The following is a 27,191-nucleotide window of genomic DNA, read 5'->3' as shown; positions in this document are numbered from 1 at the left end:
TCTGCACATATAATTATATCCCCAGCATAAGGTGCATAAAGTAGAATTATTGGGTCTAAATATATATATATATATATTATGATACAATGTATGTTGTGAAATAGATTTATAGAAAGGTTATACTTTCTCACCATTATCTCAACAATATAAGACATTAAGTGGGTTTCAACCCTTAGCCAAAATTACACTATTTTAAATTACATAACTCTGTTTATATGTGAGGTTGATTTTTAAATGTATGTTTCTAATGCATTCACCTTTCTTTAGTGAATTCTTTGTCACGTGCTTGTCCTCCTTTTTTTCTCGGAGGCTGACAGTGTTTTTCTTTTGACATATGAGATATTTTATGCATGAAACATACATGTGCTGTGGCGTTTTTCTAAGTGGTCATTTATATTTGTGTTTTTATGATATTTTTACATTCAAAAGTATTTTTATGCATTAACACTTACTGGCCTTTTTTTTTTTTTTTTTATGATTGCTTCTATTCCTCTGGAGCTTAGAAAATCTTCCCTATTCTGAAATTGGTAAAATATTTCTTATGTTCTTCTAGTTTTTATTTTTATTTATTTATTTATTTATTTTACTTTTTTAGTTAGCTTTTTAATCTATGTGGAAATAATTTTGGTACGATAGGGCTTTAATTTGAATCTTTTCCAAATCATTCACTTTCTTACCAACATTTCTTAATAAAATAATCCATCCTTTTCCCCATAGGCTTAGAATACTTTCTCATTTGTTAAATTCACACACACACAAACACACACACACACAGACACGGGTCTGTTTCAGAGCTTGCATTAGTCTGTTTAAAAGATTTTGTTTTTTAAGGTTCTCTGTGGGGTGGGGGGAAGGTAACGGTTCCCGGACTTTTTTGTCCCAGATGTTACAAGATTACAGCAATTCTTCGCATTGTCTTGACGGAACAGGGAGAGAGCAACGGTTCGGAGGCATTTAGGACCCAGGGGAAAGCCAGGCTCTGTATAGAAGGACAGAGTCTCGGGCGCACACGCCTCCTACCAAAATCACAGCCCCTAGGAGCCGGGGCTCTCATTCACAGCTTTCTAGAGAAATCTGAGCCCGAACCTGCCAGAATAGGGGATCTCACCCACTCAGCTCAGCACCGAGGACACCTGCAGAAACACATTCCCAAAGCAAGGCTGGGCGGCCGTGTGAAGGTATTTGTTGCCTTTTTTCTCCCTTCTGTATTTGCAGCGCCTCCCCGCCTTTCCCTGCTCTTGCGATCCATGGCTGCGGCGTTTCAGCACTTCGGTGCGTGGACAGCTCCCACCTGCAATCCCTCTGCACGCCATCCCTCTCGCACCCCACTCTCCACCGTCTCCGTGGTCCATCCTCCTCCCGGCGCCCGTTCAGCCTGCGCTCCTTACACCATCAGCACCCCCATCTCCACCATCACCGTCATGATCTCCACCATCACCAGCGCCGTAACTACAGTCAACACAACTGTGTCTTGTCACTTAGACAAAGCCGGAGGTCGGCAGGATAGAGGAAAAGAGCCCAAGTTTTCAGGCACAGGAAGGAAAGTTCATGTGGACTACACCCCTGGAAACAAAGAGAGATGCCTGCTTGAGAGAAAGGGAAAGTGAAGACAGGAGAGAGACCCCGGGCGGGGGACAGATGGGGCACTTGCCAGACACCAGCAGTTAGCCAGCTGCCTTTCAGCAGATTAGGGGCTGTTTAGTTCAGGAAATTAACATGGCCTGGGGTATAATGTTATTCCGGTATAACAGATATATAAACTCAGTCTGTGTTCCTGGTTTTCCAATGGAGAATCACCAGGAAGCGGGGGGGGGGGGGTGACTGATGACTCATATTCACCCCCACACCGGTCTTCCTTCCTAAGTGTTTATTGTAGAAACTCTGGAATTAAGTTCTTTAATGAAATGTTTTGTGAAGTGGAGACCCCCAAAGATTAACCCCAGAATAAAAATTAAAATGATGGTGATGATAAAATCTAACAAATGGGGCTCTCATTGGAAAGTGTTCTCTGTCTAAATGTCCCTTCCTGTCTATTTATCTAATTTCAATTTTCCAATCTTAAACCCCTCTTTGAAGCAGGGAAGATAGATCCCTTGCCCAAATGGCCAAAGTAGTAATGATATTCAGAGCAGATGGCCTGGCTTTGTTCATCCTAGCCAAGGACTGACTCGGATTTGGAAGGCGAGAATGTTGTGTGCTTTCTCAGTAATCAGGCGATAACACCATTTTCCTATAATAGTAAAGGGTAATAGAGTGAAAAAAATTGAAAAGGCATTTTATATAACTGTGTTCTACCAGGTTTCTGGTTTTAGAGTGCTAAGATTTTCTGTTTCAACTGAAAGGAAGTTGGAACATCTTCAAATATCTTGAAGGTCCAAACCCAAGTTACAGCACCTCTTTGATGTAGCCAGGATCATCTATTTTATTAGAGCTAACAAACCTCAGAAAAGAAGTGCCTGCACCTGTCATAAATAAAAATCTTTCGGTGGGTACTCATTTAATCAATTATTACTGAAAAGCAAAATGTTTTTTTTTTCTAGCAAGTTGTTTTTCATAAAATCAGTATCTTTATTAAAAATGAGATGGATCATATTTTCTTTCATATGGGAATAATGTCAGGTCACATTAACAACGAAGTTCAAACCAGAGTACGGAAAAAGTTAATTTAAAAATTGCCCTTGTACATTTACTCTGCTTCTTTGAAAAAAAAAGAAGCAAGTTTTGTCTAAACCAGCTTGGTTATCATCAGAGGCACTTTCAAAAATAAAGAATAGGTACAAACAAGGATCTGCTGGAAGTTTTGAAAAAAAATTCCCACCAAATACTCTTCTTGAATAAGGAACAAGTAGTATTTTGTTAAAAGTTATTTACTGCTGAGAATTAATTCTATCTGCCTCTAAAATTCACTCACTTTTGAACCAAGAAAACTAGGGAAAATATTTGGTGAAATGGATTTTAGAGAAGGAGAATATTTGGTCATCCATAGATTGTCCTTAGATTGATAATATCCACAGTAAACCAGACCTCTCAAGTCCCCAGGCAAGACGATTCTTAAAACTCCCTTATCTGTCTGCAAAGAATGGCTCAGCCCAGACAATTTTTAAAAGTGTACATATTGCCAGTTCTAGCTGCTTTGAACCAGAAACTCAGGCCAGGAACTAGTGCCTTCAATGCTACTTCTTCCTATGCTTAATAAAATTTCCTGAGGTTGGGGAAATGTCAAAACAATGTTGCTTCAGTGAGATTTACAGGCATCTGTCTCAGAAGGGATGCCTTTCTTTGACTGAGATATGCTGAGCTTATTAATTTTTATAGAGTGCTGCTATCCAGGCTTCTTTTTTTTTTTTTAATTAAGGGCTATTTTGCTTTTTTACGTATTTTCAATAACAGAACTTTTTCATTTTTATAAAATGTGAATAAAGGTGAACAGAAAACATATTTTCTCGCAGAGAGGCACCATACATTTTTGTAGACATGTTCACAGAGGGGTGCATCCTTTTAGAATCATGGAGTATAAAGCTGGAAGGCCCTTCATTTCCCAAAAGGAGGAATTGAGAACTCCTCAGAATTGGTAGTGTCTGTTCACTTCTGCAGGCTTTAGAAAGGGACCCCTCAGTAACCCTGAAAAGTCTACTCACGACTTTGCACAGTTTCCCAGGGGAGCCACCCTTAGTCAGTGGATCCAGGCTGACTTGGCTCTTCTCCGGTGTCTCTTTACATGGTGACTCAGAGGAGGCAGTGAAGCAGGCTGGGTATAGAAAGCATGAGGTTTGGCCACATGCAATCAGCCCAGAAATTTCTCTCAAGCCAAGAGGGATCTTTTCCCTCATTACACCTTTCTCCCAAATTTTGATTGTTCTGATTACTCTTCATTTCATCCAGATTTTACCAGAATAAATTCATTTCAGGAGGAGATCCACAGTATGAATTACTGCAGTGTAGCTACTGAGTGTAGCTGCTAATGTTAGCCCCAAGTGCTACATTCCTCTCGAGAAAACTGTGCTTAATTTCCAATCCAAGATTTTCTTAGTTTAATGAAAGTTTATCTTCTTTGGCTTGATTCTACATGGATGGGGAAATCAACTGGTCACTCTCCTCTCCAAAAAAAGCTTTCGTTTGTTCAGTTAACAGGTTCATTGTTCTTCACTACCTCTGCTGCCTCCCACAGACCGTTATTATATTGTCTCCCACCAGGTAACCCTATGCTCCCCGCTTTACAGGCCCGTTATTGTGTGAAAGTGTCTGTGTGGGAGGCTAATTTTCTATGAGCTTTTCTTCTTCTTGACTTCTGAGCCAGCAGGAATTTCCCCATATGTGTTTGAGATGATCCATTCTTGTCTTCTGAACCCTTTTAGCCAAATCTCCAATTTGTAGATACTGTGCAGACTGCATTCTCCACCCTCTTCTTCTTAAAATATCACATCAATTCAGCCTCTATTATTGCTCAAATGGCTTATGTAAAGTTAAGTTCCATATCTGCATGTGTGTCAAGTACATAGGGTATTCAGTGTTCACTATTTTGTAGTTTTAGAGGAAGTAGGAGAGTACTAGTGGGCCTGGGAATGGCAACTGGGAACTCCAATCCCAGGCTCTACAAATAAAAGGTGTCTAGGTTTATGTGTGGTTAAAATAAAACAAAATGAACAAAGCATGTAAGACTTTTCTCTTTCCTTTCCTTTCTCCTTTTCTTTCTCCGTCTCTCTCACTTTCTCTTGCTCCCTCCCATCTTCCTTTCTTCACTGCTTTTGGTTGGTGTATAGAGCATGCAAGAAGTGTGAGAACAATTAACGGGATGATCTTTTTTGAGTGTCCGTGCTCCAAAAGGAAGGAACACATTGGAGGTGCTTTTGCCTTCCTCTTGGACAAAGTGGCACTGCTGTCCACAGACAGAGTGAGCTCTGAATTCGGGGGTCACTAACCTACTTTCTCAACCCCTTTGATTCACTACCAACCTTCTAGGTCAGTACTTCTCAATCATTACCGAGCATCAAAATTAACTGGGGATTCTGCTACCCATTCAGCAGGTCTGGGAGGGTCCTGACATCTGCATTCCTAACGAGCTCCAGGAGCTGCTGATGCTGCGGGTCCACGGACCACACTTTGAGAAGCAATGGCCAAAAACAAATCCCTCCTTTTTTAACATCCCCACCTTTATGCCTGATTATTAAATAATCACTCACACTGAAACAAAGCAAAAACCACTCCAAGTTGTGAGACAGTAAGAGCTCAGAAATCATAGCTCTAGTTGAGGAGAAGGTTATGCAAACAGCCCCTGTCCTCCCACCTCTGCTGCATTTCACCTCCACCCCGCAGTTCTCTTAACTCTGATTCCTGCCACTTCCACAGTCTGCCAGGTCACGTCCAGAAGAAGGGTCCCGGTCACACAGATGTGCTGGGAAAAGCACTGTGTGGAAAAGGAAGAGGGGACTGGTGGGCTGAACGGCCATCTTTGGGCGAGCCCTGCCTTTCTTACATTCCTCCAAATTCTCTTTCTCAAAAAGAGTCTATTTTTAGAGAAATACCCTCTTCCAAGGATTTTCGTTTCCTTCCTTTCTCACTGACACTCCTAAGAGGCACAAGAATCTGTTTTTAAAACTGGGGCACTGACTGCCAATGACTTCTTATGGGGATGTTTTAATGGCATAGAAAATCATTCCAGTTTAATTTCCTACGTCTCAATAATTTTTCCCCCTGTAGACTCTGTTTAAAATACAGTGAGGTGTAAGGTAAACACTACTTCAACTAAAAACTTTTCCACTTAACACAGTAAGGAGGCTGAAAAGTCCTATGCCTTCCTTACAGGCTGCCTTTCCCTTTACCTCCTCATATTATTTTCTCCAAAGCAAACTAAAAGGATAAAAGTTGTATAGATTGTTCCAGAACAGGACGCCATCCTCCTCTGTCACACGGGTCCACTTCATCTGAGTCCCAGCCTATTCTAATCCTGATCTGGTGTCTGTTTTGGGTAGTAGTTCTCAGTGTTTCTACTCTGACAGAACTCATTCCCATTTACTTTTAATCTTTCTTAAGAGCGAGAGCAAATGGGGCAGATGACTGTGTGCTTAGTTGCTATTTTAAAGGGAGCCAAAGGAGCCTACAAAATGAGTATTTATGTGGCAAAGGTAAGCCCTGGGCTAGGACCGAGCTAAGAGTGATGGAAAGTTGACTATGAGCCAGGGACTAAATCCTGGCCACGCTACACTTTCAGGTGATTAAAGGTCTCCCCTTTATCCCTCCAGACTGCTCTCCCTGCCCTGGGTGTAGACAGTTCGTGTCTGCAAGTTGGCTAATGTTTGATAGAAAGTCGATGGATTGGGGGCCCATCTGTTACTCCCAGGGCTTCTGCTCCTTTGCCTGTGTTTATGCAGAGAAGTCCTACACGTCCTAATGGTCAGCCTCAAATTCGTCGTTTGAAAATAAGACGCCTTTCTGGTTAGCATCACAGAATGTCGTCATCAGCCAACTCTGCGGTGCACATACCGGCCCCACTGGCAGTAAGGGGGCATGCTGTCTTTCAGGGAAGACTTCAGATAGAACTGTACTTAAAAAAAGATTTTTGCTCACTGTGATTTTTGATTTCGGTTTTGATACATCAGCAGCCGTCTATTTTTATTTCACTCAGTATAAAAATTCCTTTCAGCATTATTCCTAGGGGAAAATACTTCTCAGTTAAAAATTTCCAAGTGAGATTTTAGAAAGGTGAAGAGTCATAAGGGTTAAATCTCATTCAATACACATTTAACATTTGGAAACATACCTTTCACACTGATGGTTGAGGTAGTCGATTAGACCATCATGTGACATGTTTTATCACTGAGATTCATCCTTCATCTTTTTCTTATAAGAGAAATCCACAAAACAAATATGGGTATAGTTTTTCATTTTATATTTGTATTAATATAAATTTATGTGTACTTGAAATTGTTCTTCATAATACTTGGAACACCCAGAAGCAATGCATATTTGAGATAATGTTCATCAGTTATTGATGTTCTTATATTTCAAGTAATATTTAGTCTTTATAAATTCCATCCTTCTGGTCAGGACAATGATACACTGTTTCCTCCCAAATTTGGTCAATTTTACATCCCTTATATTTTCTTTCTTAGGACTGATCGGGGTGTAGGTCTGTGCCTGTTGTGTGAGTGAATCTAAGAGAACTGGTACCCGGTGTGGTATAGAGAAAGCGCCTACGTTGAGAGGCAGGGTAGGGTCATGGACAACACACGGACTTTGGGTCAGGCAGGTTTGCGTGTGAATCTTCGTTCTTCCAGTTATACTTAATCTATCTAAATCTCAGGTTTATCCTTTCATCTAATAAGTAATAACCCAGCTTTGGAGGTTGGTGTGGAGATTAGATCATGTACTATCAAAGCCCAAGGCACATAACAAGCACTCAGTGAATGTTTATTTTTTCCCTCAGTTTTAATATTAGCTCATTATCCGATTTAAGCCTGGTGCTTAGCTGTTCTAGGTCTCAATATCTTTTTATTTACCTGGAGACAACAAAAATATGGTATCAACAAGAATATTACAGTAAATGTAAACGAGCATTTCATTTTCAAAGCACTTTTACCTACATGATTTCCCATGACTCTCAGCATCTCCCAGGGAATTACCTTTCTTCCACCTATTGCCAGATCATTGCAACAATGAAAAAAGATAATTGATGTAAAATGTTTTGAAATAATACATACACACATGTACATATTTCTAGATAAGACATTCTTCTTACTGTTCTAATTGTTACCACTGTATCTAATGTGTGTTTCTAAAGATAATAAATAAAGGAGAATAACAGATTATAAAATAACCAAAATAGATTTCATTTGAATTATTACACTTTCTGAAATAATTTTTCCACTTAGATTCCTTGGTTCATAAAGACTAGGGTATGTGTTTGTAAGTGTGTGTGTGTGAAAATACACTTTCTTAAGACTGAATTCTGTATGAGGAAATATACAAATATATTTTTTTCTAGTGGAAATCTGAGATGAAGTAGAAATCTGGACTCTATGGATGCCACGATTTCAAATGTCATGATATGGAGGCACTTCTTTCCTCCCCCTCAAACAAAAATACCGCTACCTAAATTTCCAGTTCATTAGAAAAGGCATGGATTAGAACTGGAAGTCAGCTTCTACCTTGGACTTCCCAGAGAGTGTAGTGAGTTATTCTTTGTGTATTTTGAAGAATCTCTAAACAAAGAATAGTTTAAGATCGAACCATCATTGGGGGAGAGAGTTTCCAGGGCTCACATGAATCTGCCTAAAGTGCCCTTTTGGACGATCAAGGACACGTCAGTGCCCAGGCCGTGTTTGGCACTCTACTAGGCACAGCAAAACATCAGCCCTTCAGGTAGAATGGCAGGGCCTTTGACCTGTCCTTTCAGTTACAGGAAAATACAGAAAGGAAGAGCACATTTATCAGTGATAGCTGCAAAAAGACACAGATAGCTAGATTTTAAACAGGTCCCGTCACCCACCGGTGAAATACGAGGACAAGATGGTAACTGGACATTTGTAAAGTATGGTGTTAGGCCACCTAAAAATGTCTGTTAACCCCTTAGGCACATTTAGGCCTACAGAATGCTAAGTCCGGAAGGAAGTTCTGGAAAGGAGAGTGAGATTCTGAGAGGGAAAGTGACTTGCTAAAGGTCTCGTGTGTCTTAAGTAGTAAATATTAGAATCTCTCCACTACATATGAGGGCAGAACAGCACAGCAGTAAAGAGCATAGGGCTGCAGGAATATTACTTAAGCTTAAACCCAGTTTCTGCCTCTCAGTAACTATGTAACCTAGGGAAAGTCATTTCCCATCTCTGCTCCTCAGTTTCTTCATCTGAAAAATGGGGGCAATAATATACTCATACATTTAAGGATTAAATAATGTAATACATAAAAAGAGAGTATGCAAGTGCCTGGGGGCATAATAAACACAGTTATAATAAATAATAAATTGAAGCAACTATTATTAATACCACCATTCCTACTTCTTTAAGTGATACCAAGGCTGATGTATCCTTTATACTTGTTCGATCAATTCAGAAAAGTTGAATGAGAACCAAGTCCTTCATGTGAACAAAAGATTGCAATCAATTGAAAATGCTACACCTGGAGAACATTCTGGTAGAGCATAGCATCTTGAGTGCCTTAAATATTATCGGTTGAAGTTGTTATTTAAGTTGCAGTCTATTCAGACTTCTGAAATGAAGGATTTGCCTTTCATGGAAAATATCTATTTCATCTTAAGTATGAAACTCAGTGACCCTGGCTTGCGTATTCTCCCCAGCAGCTTCTACTGTATGCTGAGCACAGAATAAAGATAGAGATTGAAGCAAATTTACATCAGAGATTATAGATGGGAGGCATAACTATGTGTGGAAGTAAGCCATGAAAAACGCCACCTCAACTCTCCCCTTGAACCCGTAGTAATTTATCTTAGCGACATTGTTGAGTTCCCTGAGCTGTAAGGTAAGTAACTTGCTCCCAGCTGCTTTAAATATTCTGTCAAGGAGGAGCCTTTGCTCTGCCTTGTGCTCTGAGCACCCTGTGTCATGGCTTGGAACTGTGAACATCACTCAGCATGCTTTCAGGAGGCCACGATCTGAAATACAATGTGTCTCGGCTAACATCTCCTAGAAAAAAATACTTTGTAGCTGAGGGAGGAAATTCAAAGGCAGCTGTAACACCGTCATTTAAGGAAAATAGTCCTAGAGGTACTGGAATAGAAGGGGAAACCACTTACCCATTGAAACATTCTGACTACTTCCTGTATTCATTAGTTCTATCTGTGTGTATACATATGGCACCTACTCAGTGCAGGCACTGTTCCAGGCACTGAGGATAGGTGGTGGACACAGCAAAGCAGCTCTGTTCTGCTCATGAAGCTGACCCTCTGTGTGCCAGGCACTGTACTGGGGATATGCACATGAGTAAGATCCAGATAATTAATGAGATTCTGTGCAAGGAGTTCAGAGCAAGGAGAGAGAGAGGAAAATGGCAATAAAATGTGGTGTGCTCAGGGCTGGGGGGCTACCTGTGACCTCTGAAGGTCAGGAAAGGTTCCTGGATAAAATGATCTCCAGGATGACTCCTCAAGGGTTAAGAGGGGTTAATCAGTGGTCATCCTAGACAAAAAAAGCATTCTTTGCCAAGACCTGGAGAGGAGAGAAAAAACCACAAGTGTCTCAGTGTGGCTGCATGGCTGGATGGTGAATGTGGACAGACAGACAGGGACCAGATGATAAAGAGTCTTGGAAACCATGCCTCAAAATTTCATACTTCATCCTGGGAAAAGGAAGCTATTGATCAATGTCAATCAAGGAGTGACATGAGTAGATTTCAACTTAACATAAAGAATGGACTGGAAAAGGAGAAGGCTCGCTGCAAGGGTACCAGAGGGAGAATGTTGCAGGACTAAACAGATGAACGGTGACGTGGCCTAGACAAAGACGGCAAAAACAGATGGAAAGAACTGGGAAGATTTGAGGAATATTACGGCAGAGATTGCCTGGATGTGGGCGGTGAGGGAGAGGGTGGAGTAATAGTTGACTCTCAGGTTTCTAGCGTGGGAACTACACAGAAGACGATGTCAGTCACTAAGAGACAGAGATGGAGCAGCAAATTCAGGATGAGGAACTATGATTAGTTTGGTTTTGAACATACTGAGTTTGTGGTGTCCAGGGGACATCTAAGTAAGCAGTTGGATGTGCAGCCTGAAGATCAGGACAGCACTATGGACTTAAATTCTCCACGTGGAGGTGGTCAAATCAAGAGGCAGATTCTGGAAAACAGCATATTGAAGTGGTGAGCACAGAAGCAGAAGGCTGAGCCGGAATGGATAGAGGTTAGGAGGAAAACAGGGTGTATGGAGTCAGAGAAAAGAGGGGGAGACTGGGAGGGTTTTAAGAAAGATGAAGTCATCAATGTCAAATGCTGACAGAGGTCACCCTTAATAGGTGACCAAAATTTGCCTATCAGACGTAGCAACAGAAACGTCATTCACTAGGAGAGCGATCCTCCGTCTGGGTTTGCTTGGAATGATCCCCACTTATGCATGTTGTTCCAGTACTATTATTAGTGCCCCCCCTCACTGTTTCCATTTGGATAATAAATTATACTACCATCCCAGTCATTGGTTGGTGAGAGCAGTCACAGGTAGATTGCAGTGGGTGTAGAGATGAATTCAGGAGGGAGAACTTTTCAAAGAAGGAACTTTTTGAAGGGTTGTGGTGAGGTTATTAGAGGAAATTTTGGTGTCAGATGGGCTTTGACTAGATGGGTTTTGAAGTTTCTCCCAATCCTGAGAATAGTTCATAGCACTAATTTCCTTGACTCTTCCAAATCCTTAAGAATCAGTGAGAATAAAGGCTGTCATATTTCATATTTTCATACATTACAGAGCTAAATGCTATTTTCTTACAAATTACTTTACAAAGTGAACATTTCATAAATAAGATTTTTACTGTTCTTTTATCCTGAAAATGAATGCTCATTATCTGAACTGTCCTTTATCTCGTCCATATCACAAAGGCCACAGAAAGCAGCAATGTGTGAGCTGTCTCCCTGAAGAGATTCCTCTAGTCCTAAATTAAGTAAAAGACTCATTTTGTCTTTAGAATTATTTTCCATGATGAAGCATGAATAATTAGGTTGGGAGTAAATATTCTACCTCTGGTTGCAGACAGTTTGACCCAGGAAAGCTAGAAGAAAAATACATGCTTCCAAGTGTCTGCACAGCTAGTATGGCTTCTGGGTTTTGGAACTTCTAGATTAGACCAAACCGATGACTGAGAGAGCTCACTTATATTTAAACGGAGAAAGATGCAAATCATACGGGCATTTCTCTGTGTACCACTTAGGTAGAAAAAAGTGTAAGGGATGTATCCACGGGGATTAAAAACACTAAGTGAAGTAACATCTCAGGACAAAAGAAAAGTTGCTTTAGAAAGGAATGGCTTTTAAGCCCATATGGATTTTGAGTTAGGTAGGGAGGCAACCAAGAATTTCACGTCCTTTTGTCTTCAGCAGGAGAGTGACAAAGGCAGATAGTAAAACCGCTTGTAAATGTCCTCACGTGAGCCCCTGTCTCGCTTCTGGTGAATATGATTATTGAAGGTCAAGCCTCCAGCCATAAGCCTGTCCTTCTCTCCCTGCTCCAGTTCAGTTAGTTCAGTTTTGAGTAATTAGGTACCATGAGGTTAAAATAAGATGTCTTTTAAAAGTCCCTTTTTATTGTTAAGCTGCAAATGGCTGCCTTAAAAAAAAAAAAAAGGTAGAGGAGAGGGTATTTCTGTGAAAGAAGCTGTTTGAGGAAATAAGGTAATAGGAGGCCATAATTTTCCTGCATAGCGAGGCCTGAGAACAGCCCCATAAAGCACGTTGTAACAGAGAGGGATCTCTCTCAGGGTTTCTCAGGGCAATTCACAAAAGAGCAATCTATTACTGATCTGACCCTACACCGTTAACTAAAACTTCTGAAACGCGTTGCAAATACTTGCATATTATGCATTGAAGTTGTCAATAAGAAAATTATGCCAAATATCCTATTTTAAATAGAATATATTCTTTATTCCTCTAATCAGATCCACAGCATAATACACTGCTTTTCTGATTTCCAGTGAATTTTCCCGGACTTTCCTTGTATCATCTGTCTTGTTTCTCTTCTGTGCCTCTGTCTTGCAGTAAGCCATGGCCTCGGTTTTGCTTCTCTTTCGGATGGCCACCACCACCTAGGACCTGAATGTCCTGCTGCTTTCCAGGAACAAAAACAAGACCCTCTATTTGTCTGTTTCACTGGCAGCTTGGTATCGAACAAACTGTTGAATGGGTCGCAGTTTCAGCAGACCGTCACGTGAATGGGACCAGTCTCTTTTCTTCACAAAGATCAGAAATTAAGTACTTGGAAAGGAGATCTGTCCAAAATGACCCATTTACAGGCTGGACTCAGCCCAGAGACCATAGAGAAAGCTCGCCTGGAACTGAACGAAAACCCAGATGTTTTACACCAGGATATTCAACAAGTCAGGGACATGATCATCACCAGGCCTGACATTGGATTTTTACGTACAGATGATGCCTTCATCCTGAGATTTCTCCGAGCCAGGAAGTTTCACCAAGCAGATGCCTTTAGACTCCTGGCCCAGTACTTCCAGTACCGCCAGCTAAACCTGGACATGTTCAAAAACTTCAAGGCCGATGATCCTGGCATTAAGAGAGCTCTCATTGACGGGTTCCCTGGAGTGCTGGAAAACCGCGATCACTACGGCAGGAAGATTCTTCTGCTGTTTGCAGCCAATTGGGATCAGAGTAGGTAAATGTAGATAGTGTCTTTACTTGGTTTTTCTTTTCCATAAGCATCGTCACTGCATGTTTGGGGCTGTATGCCTTTGCAGATAATGGGCTTTCATTTAGAAAATACATACTCCACACATCTGCAAAGAAAATTTAAGGCCACGGGTTTACTGTCATCAAAAGGTGATTATGATGTTTTAGAACAATAGAATCACGGTGCTAGAATTGCTTAGAGACCTTAGAAGTTATTATTCTATTCATCAAAGTGGGTCGTTTACTTTAATAAAGTTGAAAGGCGGTATTCTAGAAGAAACATATATTCTGTCTTCAGTGTTCTCATCTTTAACAACAACTACAAAAATGGATTCAGTAGATGGCTTTAAATCAAGCGTTTTCAATACATGAAATAATTTCTTGGATCCCCACCATGCCTCTAATAGCCGACACTGCTTCTGCGTGCCAGACCTTTCTATCCAGATGCCTGCTAGCCATTTCTCCTGACAGTCCTATAAAGCACTGCAAACCCAACATGTCCCAAAATGAGTGCATCACTTTCCCCACTCTATCCAGTCTTCCATCCATCCAGTCTCTTGGGCCAGAAATCTGGGTGGCATCCTGGACTGCTCCTTGTCCTTGCTCCTCACATCCAATTAATTGCCAAGCCCTACCCCTTTCTTCTTAAAGCCGCCTCTCTTTGCCCCCATGGCTATTGTCCTAGTGTAACTTCTCATCATTCCTCACCTGCGTCACCGCTGCAGACTCCTGCCTCTGGTCTAGCCTCCTCTGAGCCATTCTAGTCTTCACCATACTGACTATGTAACCCTTCCAAAATTCTGTTATGTCACTCCTCTCATTAAAATTCCTCAATGACTTGCAAGGTCTTCAAAGTAAAGTAAAGCCCTTTATGATCCACCTTCTGCATCTCTTGCCTGTTCTGCTTCACCTTCTGACTTTCTTTGTGCTCTCTGGTCCAGCTGGCTGGAAGTATCAGCCTTGCCTTAAACAGCTAAAGCTTCTACATGCTTCCAAGTCTTTGGACTTGCCCCACCAGACACTTAAAGGAGGGGCCAACTGTTTCTTATGCCAATTCTAACCATGTCAGATGTAGCCTGCCTACTGACTCATCCACCGATCTTTCTGGCTCTTCGGGAAGGGAGTCTTTATGTGCCTCCCATCCCAACCCTGTTTAAGTGAGGTGCCTTCCTCTGTTCGCATATTTCCATTACAGCATTTATAATAGGGGTGTAAGAACCACTGTTATTGTAGCTCATATTTTTGAATACGTACCACATACTATGCTAAGCATTTATATATACATATTATCTCATTTAATCCATCCAAGAACTTTGCATGATAGGTATTACTAGGATCTCTATTTCACATTTGATGACACAAGGTTTTGAGAAGTTACGTACCTCACTTAGTGTCACACAACGAGTGAAATATGGAGTAGGGGGTCAGCCCCAGTGGTCTAACCTGAGAAAGAGCTATGTTAACCTAGCTTTATTGCAATTGCACATCTACTTGTGTGTTCTTTCTTAACCTTCTCCAAGTGTGCAGGCTCCTTGAGGGCAGGGCTGTGCTCCTCTCATGTTTATTTTTTTGGCACATGGAGCAATAGCCGATAAATGTTGAATGAAAAAGAATGCACGAATCAATCTCCAAAACTCCACCTGTGGCTTGAGCTCTCACAATGGGATCATACTGAGTTTTTTATGGTACTTGGGGAAACACAGGTTTAATTTTAGAAATATATTAAGAACCCCTCCTCCAAATATAATGAAAAGGGGTTTCCAGGGTGCCCCTTTACTGTTTCATTTGACCATTCCTCTTAAGTAGTGTAGGACACCTCAGTGACCACTGCTGTTTTCTGGTTGGTGAATTGGAATAGGCCAATCTAACCCTGAAAAGGCATCTGAATGGTTTAAGACTCTCAGCCTAGAAACTGGTCAGGTCTGCACCTGGGCCGGGGCTGCCCTGCCACAGTTCCATTCTGTTGTTCCACAAGCATTAAGGATGAGCCTCTTGCTCCAGCGCTCTACTGATAAGAAGGATCTGCAGGTCCTTAAACTCACCCATGTGTCATCCACCCAACAAACGTTTGACTAGTATATAATGTGTGCCAGGGTTAGTGCTAAGGCACTGAGGACAGTGATGAAAACGCAAGGTTTCTCTTAGCAAAGAGCTCACTGGGCCACCCATTGTCCAGCTATGGTACAAACATACAGACAGCTGACTTCCATCCACTATAGGAGAACTCCTCCTGAGACACAAACGATCAACACAGGACATGAGCCTTAAACTAGAGGGAACAGCCGTTCTCTTCAGAACGGCACATTAATATTGCGGATTTTGAAACAGGAAAATGTGATGATTATGGAGAGCGAGCCTGGTGATGTCACTTGTGCTCACTTGTGGTCGGTGTTCTAGAACCTCCATCTGCTGAGACAGATGATGCCTCCAACACTAGCAAGGGATGACTTATACGCGAAGAGATAAATCATCGTAAGATGTCTTGTCTTGTATTAGTCCTTGGTCTGTGTGCATCTCAAAATGTGTGAGAAGCGAGAAGAAACAAGTCTCTGAGGGAATAATTCAAACCCTTCTGATGATGATAACCTTGAATGAGTTACTTGACGTCTCTGTCCCTCAGTTCCTCATGTGTAAAATAAAACGCTTGAACTAGGTAACCCCTGAGATATCTTCCAGCTCTAATGGCTCATGAATGCGAAACTCATTTGGCCTGATCCCTTGGATGGAAAGGGATTTTAAAATTCACTTTATAGGCTCCTAGGCTCTTTGAAGTAATCTCTCTCTCCCTCTCTCTCTCGCAGTCTCTCTCCTTCTCACATACACACACACAAACACACACACACACACACACACACACACACACACAGTCTCTTTCTTCCACCCCTCCTCCCTCCCACCAGAAGGCTGAGTCTACTTGAGGCAATTTTTTTTTTCAAATTGTAGAATATTATTTGTTCCAAACCATTTTGGTTTTAATAAGAAGGTGAAAGGTAAGGCTATCCCACTGACAGCCAAAGGTCGTCAGAAGCAAACAAACCTGTTTGAACCCAGATACTGTCATGTGATTTACTGGTTATAGGACGTGGGACAAGCAATCTCTCTGAGGCTCAGTTTTCTCATCTGTAAGATGGGGATGATAATGATGGCTTTTCAATAATGGCATTTGAAGGAATGACTGAAGTAATGCTTTTAAGGCACACAGCTCATTGCTTGGCACATGATATGCACTTAATAAACAGTAGTGTCTAGATTATCATTAATATTATAGAACATCCCACTGCAAAAATAATAGAGCACAGATGGTAAAGAAATTAAAAATAGAGACGGGGTACAGTATTTGAAAACGGAAGTGGGCCGATGCATGTGAACCATCCCTGGCCCATCCCTAGCACATTTGCTTTCTCCGTAGACATGTTTCATGTCACACAGACCTAGCCTACTGGGGCCCGGAGTCCTGAAGAGTTGGCTCAGCTTTGCCAAATGATTACTTGACTCTCGTGGGGAGCCTGAGATGACTGGAAAGTGATTTGACTGTCTCCTATGAAAGGTTTACTGAGATTAAAATGGTTATTAATATTTATGAAAACAATGTAAATCTCATTCATCTAGACCCAGACAGCCCAAGCAGGAGCACAGGATGAAGGGAGGTGGGAGCTGTGTCCACCAGGGGCCCTGCAGGGCTAGGTGTGCCGAGAGGGGAACGGGGTCTCCAGTGGACCAGAGCAAACGCTGGCCTCCTCCAGAAACTGTGTCTCAGCAGGAGCTACCTGACTTCTGTCTTTCCTAGGGCTGCCAGGCTGAACCAAAACGAGTTAGATTAAACCAGCACCTACACACTCATTCATAAAATGAAGCGGACACCTCCAGGGTCAACAGAGCGTACGTTTCAGTTCGCCAGCCCGGTGTGTGATGGAGGCCCGGGGGGACACGACTGCTCAGTGAGCCTTTTGATCTTTCGCACCTAAACTCACGCCGGCATCTGCAAGAATTCACAATTTGTCCCTCAAGATCTGATCAAAAAGAAATCTGTTTCTTGCTTCTTTCTGAGTGGCGTACCTGCACCGGCTCACACGGCCTGATCTGCCTGTGAATGCCTTCCCCACGGAGGGGAATGTCAGCATGGAGGAACATGCCGATTTTTTCTGGATTTTGCTCAGTTAAAAAAAAAAAAAAGCATTCAACTTGCTCAAGGTATTTTGCTTCCTGGAGCCTCAGTTTTATCAGATGGAAATGGGGATACTCTAGCATGTGGAGCTGTTGAGAGATTAACTAAGTTGCTCTAGTTGATGGGGTTCGAGGGTAGAAAAGAATGGGCATTAAATGCACAAACTCTGAAGCTAGATGGCCAGCTTCCAATCCCAGCCGCCTCCTAACCAGCCACAGGATCCTTAGCAAGTGGCTTAAATGCTTGTTATCCTCAGTTTCTCACCTGTAAAGTGGGTCCATGATTAGCACTAGTTGATGTTCAATAAATGGCAGTTTTTTTCTTAAGAAAAAAAAAAACCTCATACCAGGCAAATATCTAGGATACTGGGTCACAAGATGTTCTTTCTAAGGTCGGCAGAATTTGACGCTATTACTAATTTCCCTCCCCCTGAAAAGTGTAAAAAATTCGGCTGAGACCCCAAGCCAGCGTGCCCAGAAGTCCTCCACAGTAGCTCCGTTGTGGCTGGGAGGTGCTGAGAAGCCGCCTGGTCTTACTGCCCCCACCCATCTTGTTTCTTGTAGTCTCAGGATATAAGAAAAGTGTTGGGGATCGGGGTCCAGGTGACAGAAGCCTCACAACAGATGACAAGAGTACCCATTAGTGCTGTGTGTAGGCCAGCTGGTCCCCAAGTACTCCAGTGGGAGAAAAAACAACTGGAAACGCACCGCAAATCGTATTATATAAAATTACACTGGACCTTCTTTTGTCAGTGTGTCGATTGTTTCTCACGACGGAAAGCTCAAAAACCAGCAGCTAAGTTGAAAATTAGTTGATGAGTTGGATCTTTGAGGAAGCTGAGGCGCTCTAAGGAAGAGCTCCATTAGGGTGATTTAGTGGAGAGAAAAGGAGGCGATGAACAGCCTGATTACTACCTTCAAGTACACAGAGTTATTATAAGAAGGCGATGAATCCTGTAGGCTCTCCTTCCCTAACACGTGGAACAAGGGACAAAAGATTTGCACTGAAGCACAACCATCTGGATTAAAGATTAGGGAGCCTGAGCCAAGACCCCAGCCCCAGGGCCAGGACGAGGGTGAGGGGGTGGGGCATGTGCCTGGGGTGCAAAATGTAAGGGGGACGCCCAAACACTTACTCATCAAAGGAAATAATATTGTTATAAAATATTTTCAGACTCAAAATTAATGCAAAGAAAAATTCCTGATGATCAAAATACCAAAAATTTTAAAGAAGGCAGGATAAGAATTATTGATTTTAACTTGTGCCCCAGGCTCCAATATGCCCCTTGGCAGAGCATTGCTCAGCCCAGTCAGATTCCCAAGGGAAGAGCTTTAAGCTGTCTCTAGTCAATTACGTGACAGTACATAGCACCTCACATCCGTACGCTACGCAGCTGCACGGGGCCTTACGGTTCCCAAGCACTTCCCTGTACATTGTCTGATTTAATGTTTCAGTATCACTAACGTACAAATAACAGAGGAGGGGAGGAGAAGGTCCTTTCTAATCAAGGAACACTATGACTCATCGATGGAAAAATTTAGACTCAGGGTTTCCAATTCCAAGCTCATTCCAAAGACATTTGGAGCCAACTGCTCAGCCCCTGAGTGATCAGGTATGTCAGATCTTCCATGGAGCTTCTGAAAGGCTGTCAGTGGATTTCCTGGTGGTGGACAGAGATGTGGACGAGGACAATGAGTCACAGTGGAGAGGACCTGAGATTCAGGGGCAGAGATGCTGGAAAGAAGCACAACTGGCATTGGAAGCTGCTTAGTTCTTACTGTGTTGAGCATTGTGGCATGTTTAGCATCCCCTCTCCCAGGCAGCGTCATCACCAGAACGACCACCTTCTTATTTCCAAAGCCCTCAGAGGAGCTAGAACCCACTTTGAGAACTCCTCATGGGGCGTGTCTAAAAACGTCCTCACACCAATGTCAATAACACCCTTTGTTGAGCATCTTTGTGCCAAGTGTCTTGTGTATGTGATTTCTAATTCCCCTCATAGTCCCATAAGGATCTCTGTTATGTGTGTAGATAATCTATAACAGAGATGGAATTCTTCCCTCATCTGTCTGAACATAGAATCTATGCTTTTCCACTAAACCCTAGCTGTGGTCTCATTCCTACCCTGAACTCAAGGCTTCCAAAGCTTTGGACAATCAAAATCTGAATCACTGGTTGTTGCTAAGGGGCCACATGCAAGGTTTTTTCACAGCCGTCTCTGAGCTCCATCTTCTAGCCAAGAAGCCCAGGGTGGCTCGGTGTGGGAGAACCCATGAGGCTCAGACCGTGGAGGGCATGCCTTACCAGAGGGTGCACCAGAAGAGGAGATGATTCTGAGGGCTGAATGTGGAGGGGCTGTCTAGTCCCTCCCATGAGTGGGGAGAAAGCGAGTGGAGAGGGGCTCATCAGCTCAGTTTGAGCAAATGAGAAAGTGGGTGTGGTGCCCACCAACAGGCAAGACTCATCATTTCATGGGATGAATCCAAGCCTCCCTCATTCCTGCATGCACTCCTTAAACATGCTGACCGGACACAGTCCTCCAGCTCTGGGCAAGGTCCTGAAGCTCCAAGGAAGCTCCTAACACCAGAATGACATCTCGCCCCAGCCCCTTGTCCCTGCAGGCCCGAAACGTCGGGAAGATGAATGTTACCAGGGTACTTGCCTTTCCTGCGGTCACAATTCAGAAAGCAAGGACGCTGCCATATCTACCTTATAATGAAGAAAACCACCTGGACTCTGTCTGCTCCTAGGGAGCAGGTGCTTTTCCACTCACCACTTTTTTTTCTGGGAAGGTGTTCAGCTGCTCCTCATCCCCCCATGCCATGCGGTCATTATTTGATGGATGTGCTGGAGATCCAGCTCCTTCAGATGTCACCAGGTTGTTGCTGACCTGTGGCAACCTCCAAAGGGCTGACGCGGCACATGTCCCGACAGGTCTGTGGGGGGAGATGAGCATTAAGTAGGTTCTCTCTTCTGATTAAAACCCTGAGGCGGTAGGTGGGGTATAACTCTTCTAAATATAAATAAGCCACTAGATTGAGGTTCACCTTTAGCTTTTGCAAGAGCATAAAAGAGACTTTTACAAGCAGCAGGGGGTCGGCACCTCATTCAGTTTCACTGTCCTAAGTATAAGAACTCGTGAACAAAAGGGGCCAGATTGCTAATATGTCAATGCTGAATCCCGGGGACGCGAGAAGAGGAGGCAAGTCAGGTGGACGTTGTGCTTCTCCCCAGGGCCACAAGGTGACCCTCCTCCCAATCCCATGGCCAACTGACGGAGGTTCAAGAAAATGTTCAGCAGTTTGCTCTTCCCACAGAAGCATTTCCAGAATCGTTCTCGTAGTGATCAGTTTTCCAACTGTTGTGACCTTGGGAGTGAGCAAAAATGAACTGAAGAGAAGTACAGTTATTGCAACCAAAAAAGTGTTGAGTGCTTACCACGTGGTAGGCAGTAATGCTCTTGGGTAGTCCCTGTTAATATCCATATTTTGTAGATGATGCGATTGAGACTCAGAGATGTTAGGTAACCTATCCAAGGTCACACAGCTGGTAAATGGTTAAAACAAGCTGGCTCTCAGACCTAACTCCATTCAAATACCAGTTCTTCACAGCTTACCACCAAAACCTAATTGCCGAATTTGGAGGGGCCATTAAAACAGACATTCAGGAGGCCTCCGCTCAAGTTCCCAAAGACTTGAAAAGGACCTCAGAGCTCAAAAGGCAAACCCTGTTGCCACATGCTCCAATCTCACAGAAACCTGGCAAATCAAAGGTTAAAGATGCTGTCCTATCCACCCTAATAATTTAACAATGGTAACAGTGACAACAAAAACAAGTTTGATTTTTTTTTAAATCCCAGCCCAGAAAATGAATCTGGAGATTACATGGAATATGTTACAGAAAGCGGTCCTGAGTCTGATTTAAGACAGTGATTGAAGGCGTCGTCTTTGCCTACCCGTTTCTTCTATTAAAATGAGCGTTCCCATGCTGGCTTGTTGGCCAACAGACCCCGGCATTGCTGCTTACCAGCTCTGTGACCTTGACAAGATACAGAGGTCCTCCCCCCCTCGGTGTCCTCGCTGTCCAGTAACTAGTGTGTGTCCTCGGCAGAGCTGTGAGGGTTACACGAGGTACGAGGTAGGAAGGGGTCATGAGAGAGAGAGAGCTGTTCCCCTTTTCCCGTAATTCAGCTGGCTTTCTCACTTCTACCGAATCCAGAGTCTAAAATGCCCAAGATACGATTTCTCAGTTTAAAGATCATATAAAACGGAATATTTCTCTGCTGTGTGCTCCTAAAAAGTTGGTGATTGATAAGGAAATGGAGTTAGAGGAGTTTACACTGCTTTTTCAATCTGCTGGACAAGTGTACGGCTGGCCACATGGGTCAGCTAAATAGTTCTTCAAGTATTTCTTTTACATCCCCTTCTGCCTCCACAAAAACTCCTTATCAGGCCTCCTCCAGCACTCACGCTGGTCCTCACAGGCCAGGGCTCGGTGGCTTTCTGCCCGCGGTCAGCATCCTCTTCCTCTGGGTGCAGATCCTTGATAGCCTGTGTGTTAGAAGCGTCTCCTGCATAGACTGAATGGAAGGCAGAGCAGAGGAGTCCCTGCTCTGAGATAACACAGCAATGCATGTCCCTGCCTCACTGGGTGGCTGCCCCTCAGGGAGATGTCAGATGTCACATGGCCGGGCGGGTCTGTGGCGGGAGGAGACCACTGTGAGAACCAGGAGAGCAAGCTTTTATTGACGGCCTATCTTTCCAGGACAGCTGTCCTTCCAAATCCTCACTTATAAACCCAGGAGTTGAAAATACATGACACTCATCACCTTGTAGATGGAAGGGTCCCCTCTGATGGCTAGAAATCTGAGGGTCTGAGAATAATTTTCTCCTTCCCAGAGTGTGGCCTGGGTAAAGCAGCCAACCCAGAGCTTGGCTCAGTTCCTTAACCTGCAGTTGTGCTGCTGGGTCTGTCTGCTCTTTAACAGGCTGATGCTGGTAAAAGAGGGCCCAGAGAAAGGGCATCTCTAATCACATGTTGCCCGTGTGAGATTTTCTCATGGGCACGGGTGACTTCCTGAATGGGTGCGTTGCAAGCTCTGGGGCCTTTTCCTGTATGACTTGAAGCTCTTTGGGGCTGTTAGTTGCTCTCCCCAGTTCTCAATAAGCCAGGAAGCATCTTTTGATTCTTTAACAAGGAGCACGCTGTAGAGCTTCGAAGGAAACCCCCAATCCCTGAGCCCCGAACCTCAGCCCTCAGACTAGCCGCCGGCTCTCCTGCCCTTTAAATATGGTTCCTAGATAATCACTCTTGAACGGTGATATACGGAACCTTAAACAGCTTTGGGGAATGATTAAATGCTTGCCCTTCGCTGAGGCTGTAAATCAAGCTCAGAAGCCATTCATTGTGAGTGTCCTATAAAGCAGGAGAAGTTATTGCCACTCTCCTGCAAACCATACCATCGGACAGGGAAATAAAGAGTGGGTAAAATTCTGGTGTGAAGGTTTTAAAGTGATGTGTTGTTCTTTCTTTGCACATTCTGTTTCTCATCATTTTCCCCTTCTCTTTGCCTCGATTTCTTCCGTGTCTCTCATACTCCCTGCTGAGTGTCTCTGCATCTAATTTCAGATACGGCACTCCCGCAAATAACAGCCCGTGTCTCCTGGCGTAGAGCATGTTCATATCGGTAACGCTCCCAGGCACCGGGCATCTCCTGTGCCATGTTGTTGACTTAATCCTCACAACAATTCACGAAGGAGAATTATTACCCTCATTTTAAATGGAGGGTATTTGATCTGGACAAAACTACAAGGCTGGTTGGTCATTTGATCCCGAGTATTTCTCTTTCTCCTTCTTCACGATGTCTGATTGTTTGGGGTCTGCTGTTGGGGACGGTGCCCCCTGCCCTCTGATTGCTCAAAATCTGTTGCAAAGTCCCTGCTTGGGAATCTTTAATGGCTCTCCAGCAAAGCTGGTTCAGTCTCTTTGCCATACATTTTGCAGTATAAAATCTTAAGAATCTGGCATTACTTTCCTTATCCAAAGGACATCTTCCACCGGAGGTGAATGAGCCTCCCTCCTCCCCGGTTTCTCTCGCTCCCCACTCACTGAAGCTCTTTCCCACCTTTGCTTCCATAGTTCCCACTACTCAGTTTTCATTCCCGTAATGAGGTGAGCATGGGCCCTATGGGAGTCCAGAGAAGAGGCATCTGACCCAACTGGGAAGCTGAGGCCTCAGAGAAATCTTCCTGGAGGCATTATCTGGCATGAAGGAGAAGTGAGATTGAGCAGGCAGAGGGGAGGAGTGTGAGGGAGACAGCACACTGCGCAGGGACCGGGGAGAGAGCGAGCCCCGTGGGAAGACCCTAGTTGGTTCCACTGAGCACAGACTGTCCGGGGCTCACGTGAAGAGAGGTGCAGGCGGCAGAGGCCGGGAATGAGAGGCCTTGCTGGCCACAGGAATTTGGGCTTAATGCCTGAGGGCAGATCACGCCCTGCTCATCTTCCAAAGCTCCCATCCACACTAAGCGCTTCGCCCCTGGCTAGGGCAGCACGATCTCTTCCTTTGTTCTTCCCTGAATGCCTGTCACACGGATCTTCACCACACACTTTGTCAGGGATGCTCCTGGAGGCGGAATGCTGTGTCTTTTTCTCCCTGGTATCCATGGTACAGAGTAGGGCCCAATAACGTCCTCTTGACTGATTGGTAGGGAGCAGTTTGGAACAATGGAAAGCCCAAAGGGGAGAGAGTCTTTGTAGATACTTCCTAACAGCAATATTCTTGTTAAGGGGACTGGAACATGTGCAACTGAACTTGAGAATAAAGGAGGAAGCGATAAGGATGCTCTGTCCACCCCTTCCTCACCCTGTGATGCTCAGTATGACATATCGGAGGCAGGGAATGGCCCAGAAGTAGCAGGAACAAGCAGGGCATGGAAAAGGGGTCACTGTTGTGGGGTCTGTCAAGGCTCCGTCCATTGTGTGATGAGCTCAGCTGCAGTTTCCTCATCTCATAATGATGTGGAAGTATGTGGCCTGCATTCTACGTGTGTCACTGTGTGGAAGACCGAGGGGAGAGAAACCTCCATTGTTCAGGGCACTTCCTTCCCTGCAATGCCCAGGGAACGGAAGCCCAACTCCCTGCCTCATTCTTCATGAACGGCTTCTTACTTCTACTCAGGATCCTCCTCACCCGGGCAGGTTTGTGCGGGTTATATTGATCACACGTTGCCTGAGGAGTTTCTGATGAGTTAATCCATCATATAATTTTATAGCATGCGTATTGGTTAGCATATCCCGCCACCACAGCTAGAGTATTTCAGGTTGATATTTGACCTGTGAAATCCCCCAGAATAGTATGCGATGCCTCATTTAGCTTACATCTCTAAGGGAAGAGGGGATCCCAGAGAAGTTAAATCTTCAGATAGCTGAGGGTTGCCTTTTAAAAGCCAATTTCAAAATTGTATCTTATTCAGTTTGGGTTTTTTTAACCCTTAGAATGCATTATGTACTCCTTACCCTTGTTAAATATAGTGTAATTCTTTTTTTTTTTAATGACAAATGGTGACTACAATGAACATAAGTTATTACGCCCTGGTCTGTGAAATAACTACCATGATGAGGATTCTTGGAGTATATGGGCTTTGCTCCCATGCTACATGGCCCGTGCTGCCATGCTATATGCACTTCCTAATTTTTATTTTTAATTCTTCTTTCTCCTCTTAGCTATTAATTGGTTACTGTTATTTGGCTTGCTTCAAAATCCTTCCTCCTAGTTTTCTGTGGATTAGGAAGCCAGAAAACTAAGCTTGTTGAATTATATGCTTTGGGTGAAGACCTATGGGGAATCCCAAGAAATAAAGTCAATGAGCTGCAGCAGTACATGAATTTTACAGCATCTCACCTGTATGCTCAGAGACATAGTTCTGCCTAACGCACCAGCAGGCAGGGCATGAAGCACCTTCCATTGCTGATTCCGTGCAAAACTGAAAACCTGGGCAGTTTTCCTTCCAAGGTTTTTGGAAACTTAGATTCATACGCTACAGCCCCTCTCCCCACTCTGACTGAAGTGTCTTTCCTCTGTGTAATATTTGCTCCAGCCTAACAGGACAGGACCTATGTTGGCATTTACACTTGGACTAAAACCTGCTTTTACCAAAATGGCAACTATCCTTTATATTTTTATGCTTAGATTTTTCTGGCTATTAAATATAAGCCTTTGTCTCTCATCAAGAATATACTGGGCAAAATAAAGTAGCTTGTCTGTCTGTTTATCTTTTACAACATCCCTTGTCTTCCCTGAACACCGACTCTAAGGCAATGGGGACCCCAACAGTGTCGTCACTGGGCCTTTGGTCCCCTCACCTGAGCTGCCACCTCCTTCTCACATATCATGTGACCCTGGCCCCCCACAGTGGCCAAAATGTAATTCTTATATTTATAGATTTAAATTTCTACTGCTTTAGTCCCTTCAGCACCCAGACACCCAGGGATATGGATAGGGGCACAGATACTGGCGAGGATCACGAGCACACGGACACCTTAGTTGGGGAGAAACGTGGGAATGCCTCCTCCCCCCGTTCTCCACAGCGGTCTAGGTAACTGAGACTGCTGAACAAGTGAGGCACGTGCACCGGGGTCCTTCTTAACCTGAGGGCTGAGAGTTCAGGTCAACATTTAACTACTGGGAATCTGTGAAACTCCTGAAATCTTAGACACATGTGCATTTAGTTTAGAAGGTCCTCAGTTTCCAAAAATTTCTCAAGAGGTTCACTGCCAGAACCCCCACAAGGGAGAAAATTTTATAAATTTACTGAATGTAGAACAGTGAACAACATGGCTGAAGTCTTCCTAAACTAGAAAATGCACACTGAGAAGAAGCCAACGTGTTGATGTACTTTTAAAAGCATATTTGCAGAAACTCTTATTAGGAATGTCATTCCAAAGTTTTTAGGGAAAACTAAGGAACGCAGTTCTACATTATAACTGTGTTTGCTGCAGAGTATGAAGCCTGGGAAAGTGAAAGCAAACAGAGCTACACAGTAATCAACTTCACAGACGGACAGTTCCAAATAACGTAGCGTGTATGTGGCTGAAAGCATTGTACAAAACTGTCACAATGTGGGGGATTTCTTATGTAAATTTAACATGATCTTGCTAATAAAATTTATCATCTCTGGAGAAAAGAAAAGAAAAAGAAGAAGAGGTTCACTGCCAAGAGTTGTTTAAGCATCACCACTTTCGCTTTCCCTCGTGCTGGCTCACCTGTGCGTGTCATTCTGGGGTGTCCTGGAGAGGCAGACATCCTACTGGATGGTCTTATGGAAGGGCCGTCGGATGGATTGACCGCTCTATCCTAAACATGAACGGCTGTGTGGTTATAAGAGGAAGCATTACTACTACACATAAAGTAGATAAGCAACGAGGATTTCCGGTATAGCACAGAGAACTAGATTCAGTATCTTATCATAACCTATAATGGAAAATAATCTGAAAAAATACACCTATAAAACTGAAAAAAAAAAGAGTTAAGCATTGATGAAAATTGTGACAACAGAGAAAGTGTTAGGACATTAAAAACCATCCATAACCCCACCACTGAGCTATAACCACTTTTCACATTGAGAATTGAGGTGTATTTTGCACACACACACACACACACACACACACAGTTGGGCTTATACTGGATATTAGGGTAGCA

General features: G+C 43.5%; 1 protein-coding gene and 1 long non-coding RNA gene across 2 annotated transcripts in view; one reads left to right on the top strand and one right to left on the bottom strand.

Annotated features, from left to right (window-relative positions):
* Nucleotides 1-875: 875 nt before the first annotated feature.
* CLVS1 (clavesin 1) overlaps nucleotides 876-27,191 on the top strand; it is a 113,996-nt gene continuing 87,680 nt past the window's right edge. Inside the window, exons 1-2 of the mRNA XM_006185807.2 lie at nucleotides 876-1,178; nucleotides 12,685-13,312. Coding sequence (XP_006185869.1) covers nucleotides 12,858-13,312 — 455 coding nt within the window. The 5' untranslated portion in view covers nucleotides 876-1,178; nucleotides 12,685-12,857. The remainder of the gene's footprint in view (nucleotides 1,179-12,684; nucleotides 13,313-27,191) is intronic.
* LOC116660462 lies at nucleotides 13,307-26,961 on the bottom strand. Its single transcript, XR_004315997.1, has 3 exons — nucleotides 26,756-26,961; nucleotides 20,265-20,427; nucleotides 13,307-13,433 (listed from the first exon to the last, which is right to left on the bottom strand). It is a non-coding gene; the product is annotated as an uncharacterized LOC116660462 (long non-coding RNA).

Source organism: Camelus ferus, chromosome 29 (genome assembly GCF_009834535.1).
Source record: "Camelus ferus isolate YT-003-E chromosome 29, BCGSAC_Cfer_1.0, whole genome shotgun sequence".
Classification (NCBI taxonomy): Eukaryota; Metazoa; Chordata; class Mammalia; order Artiodactyla; family Camelidae; genus Camelus; species Camelus ferus.
The sequence above is the reverse complement of the archived record's forward strand: the minus strand, read 5'-3'. Positions and strand labels throughout refer to the sequence as shown.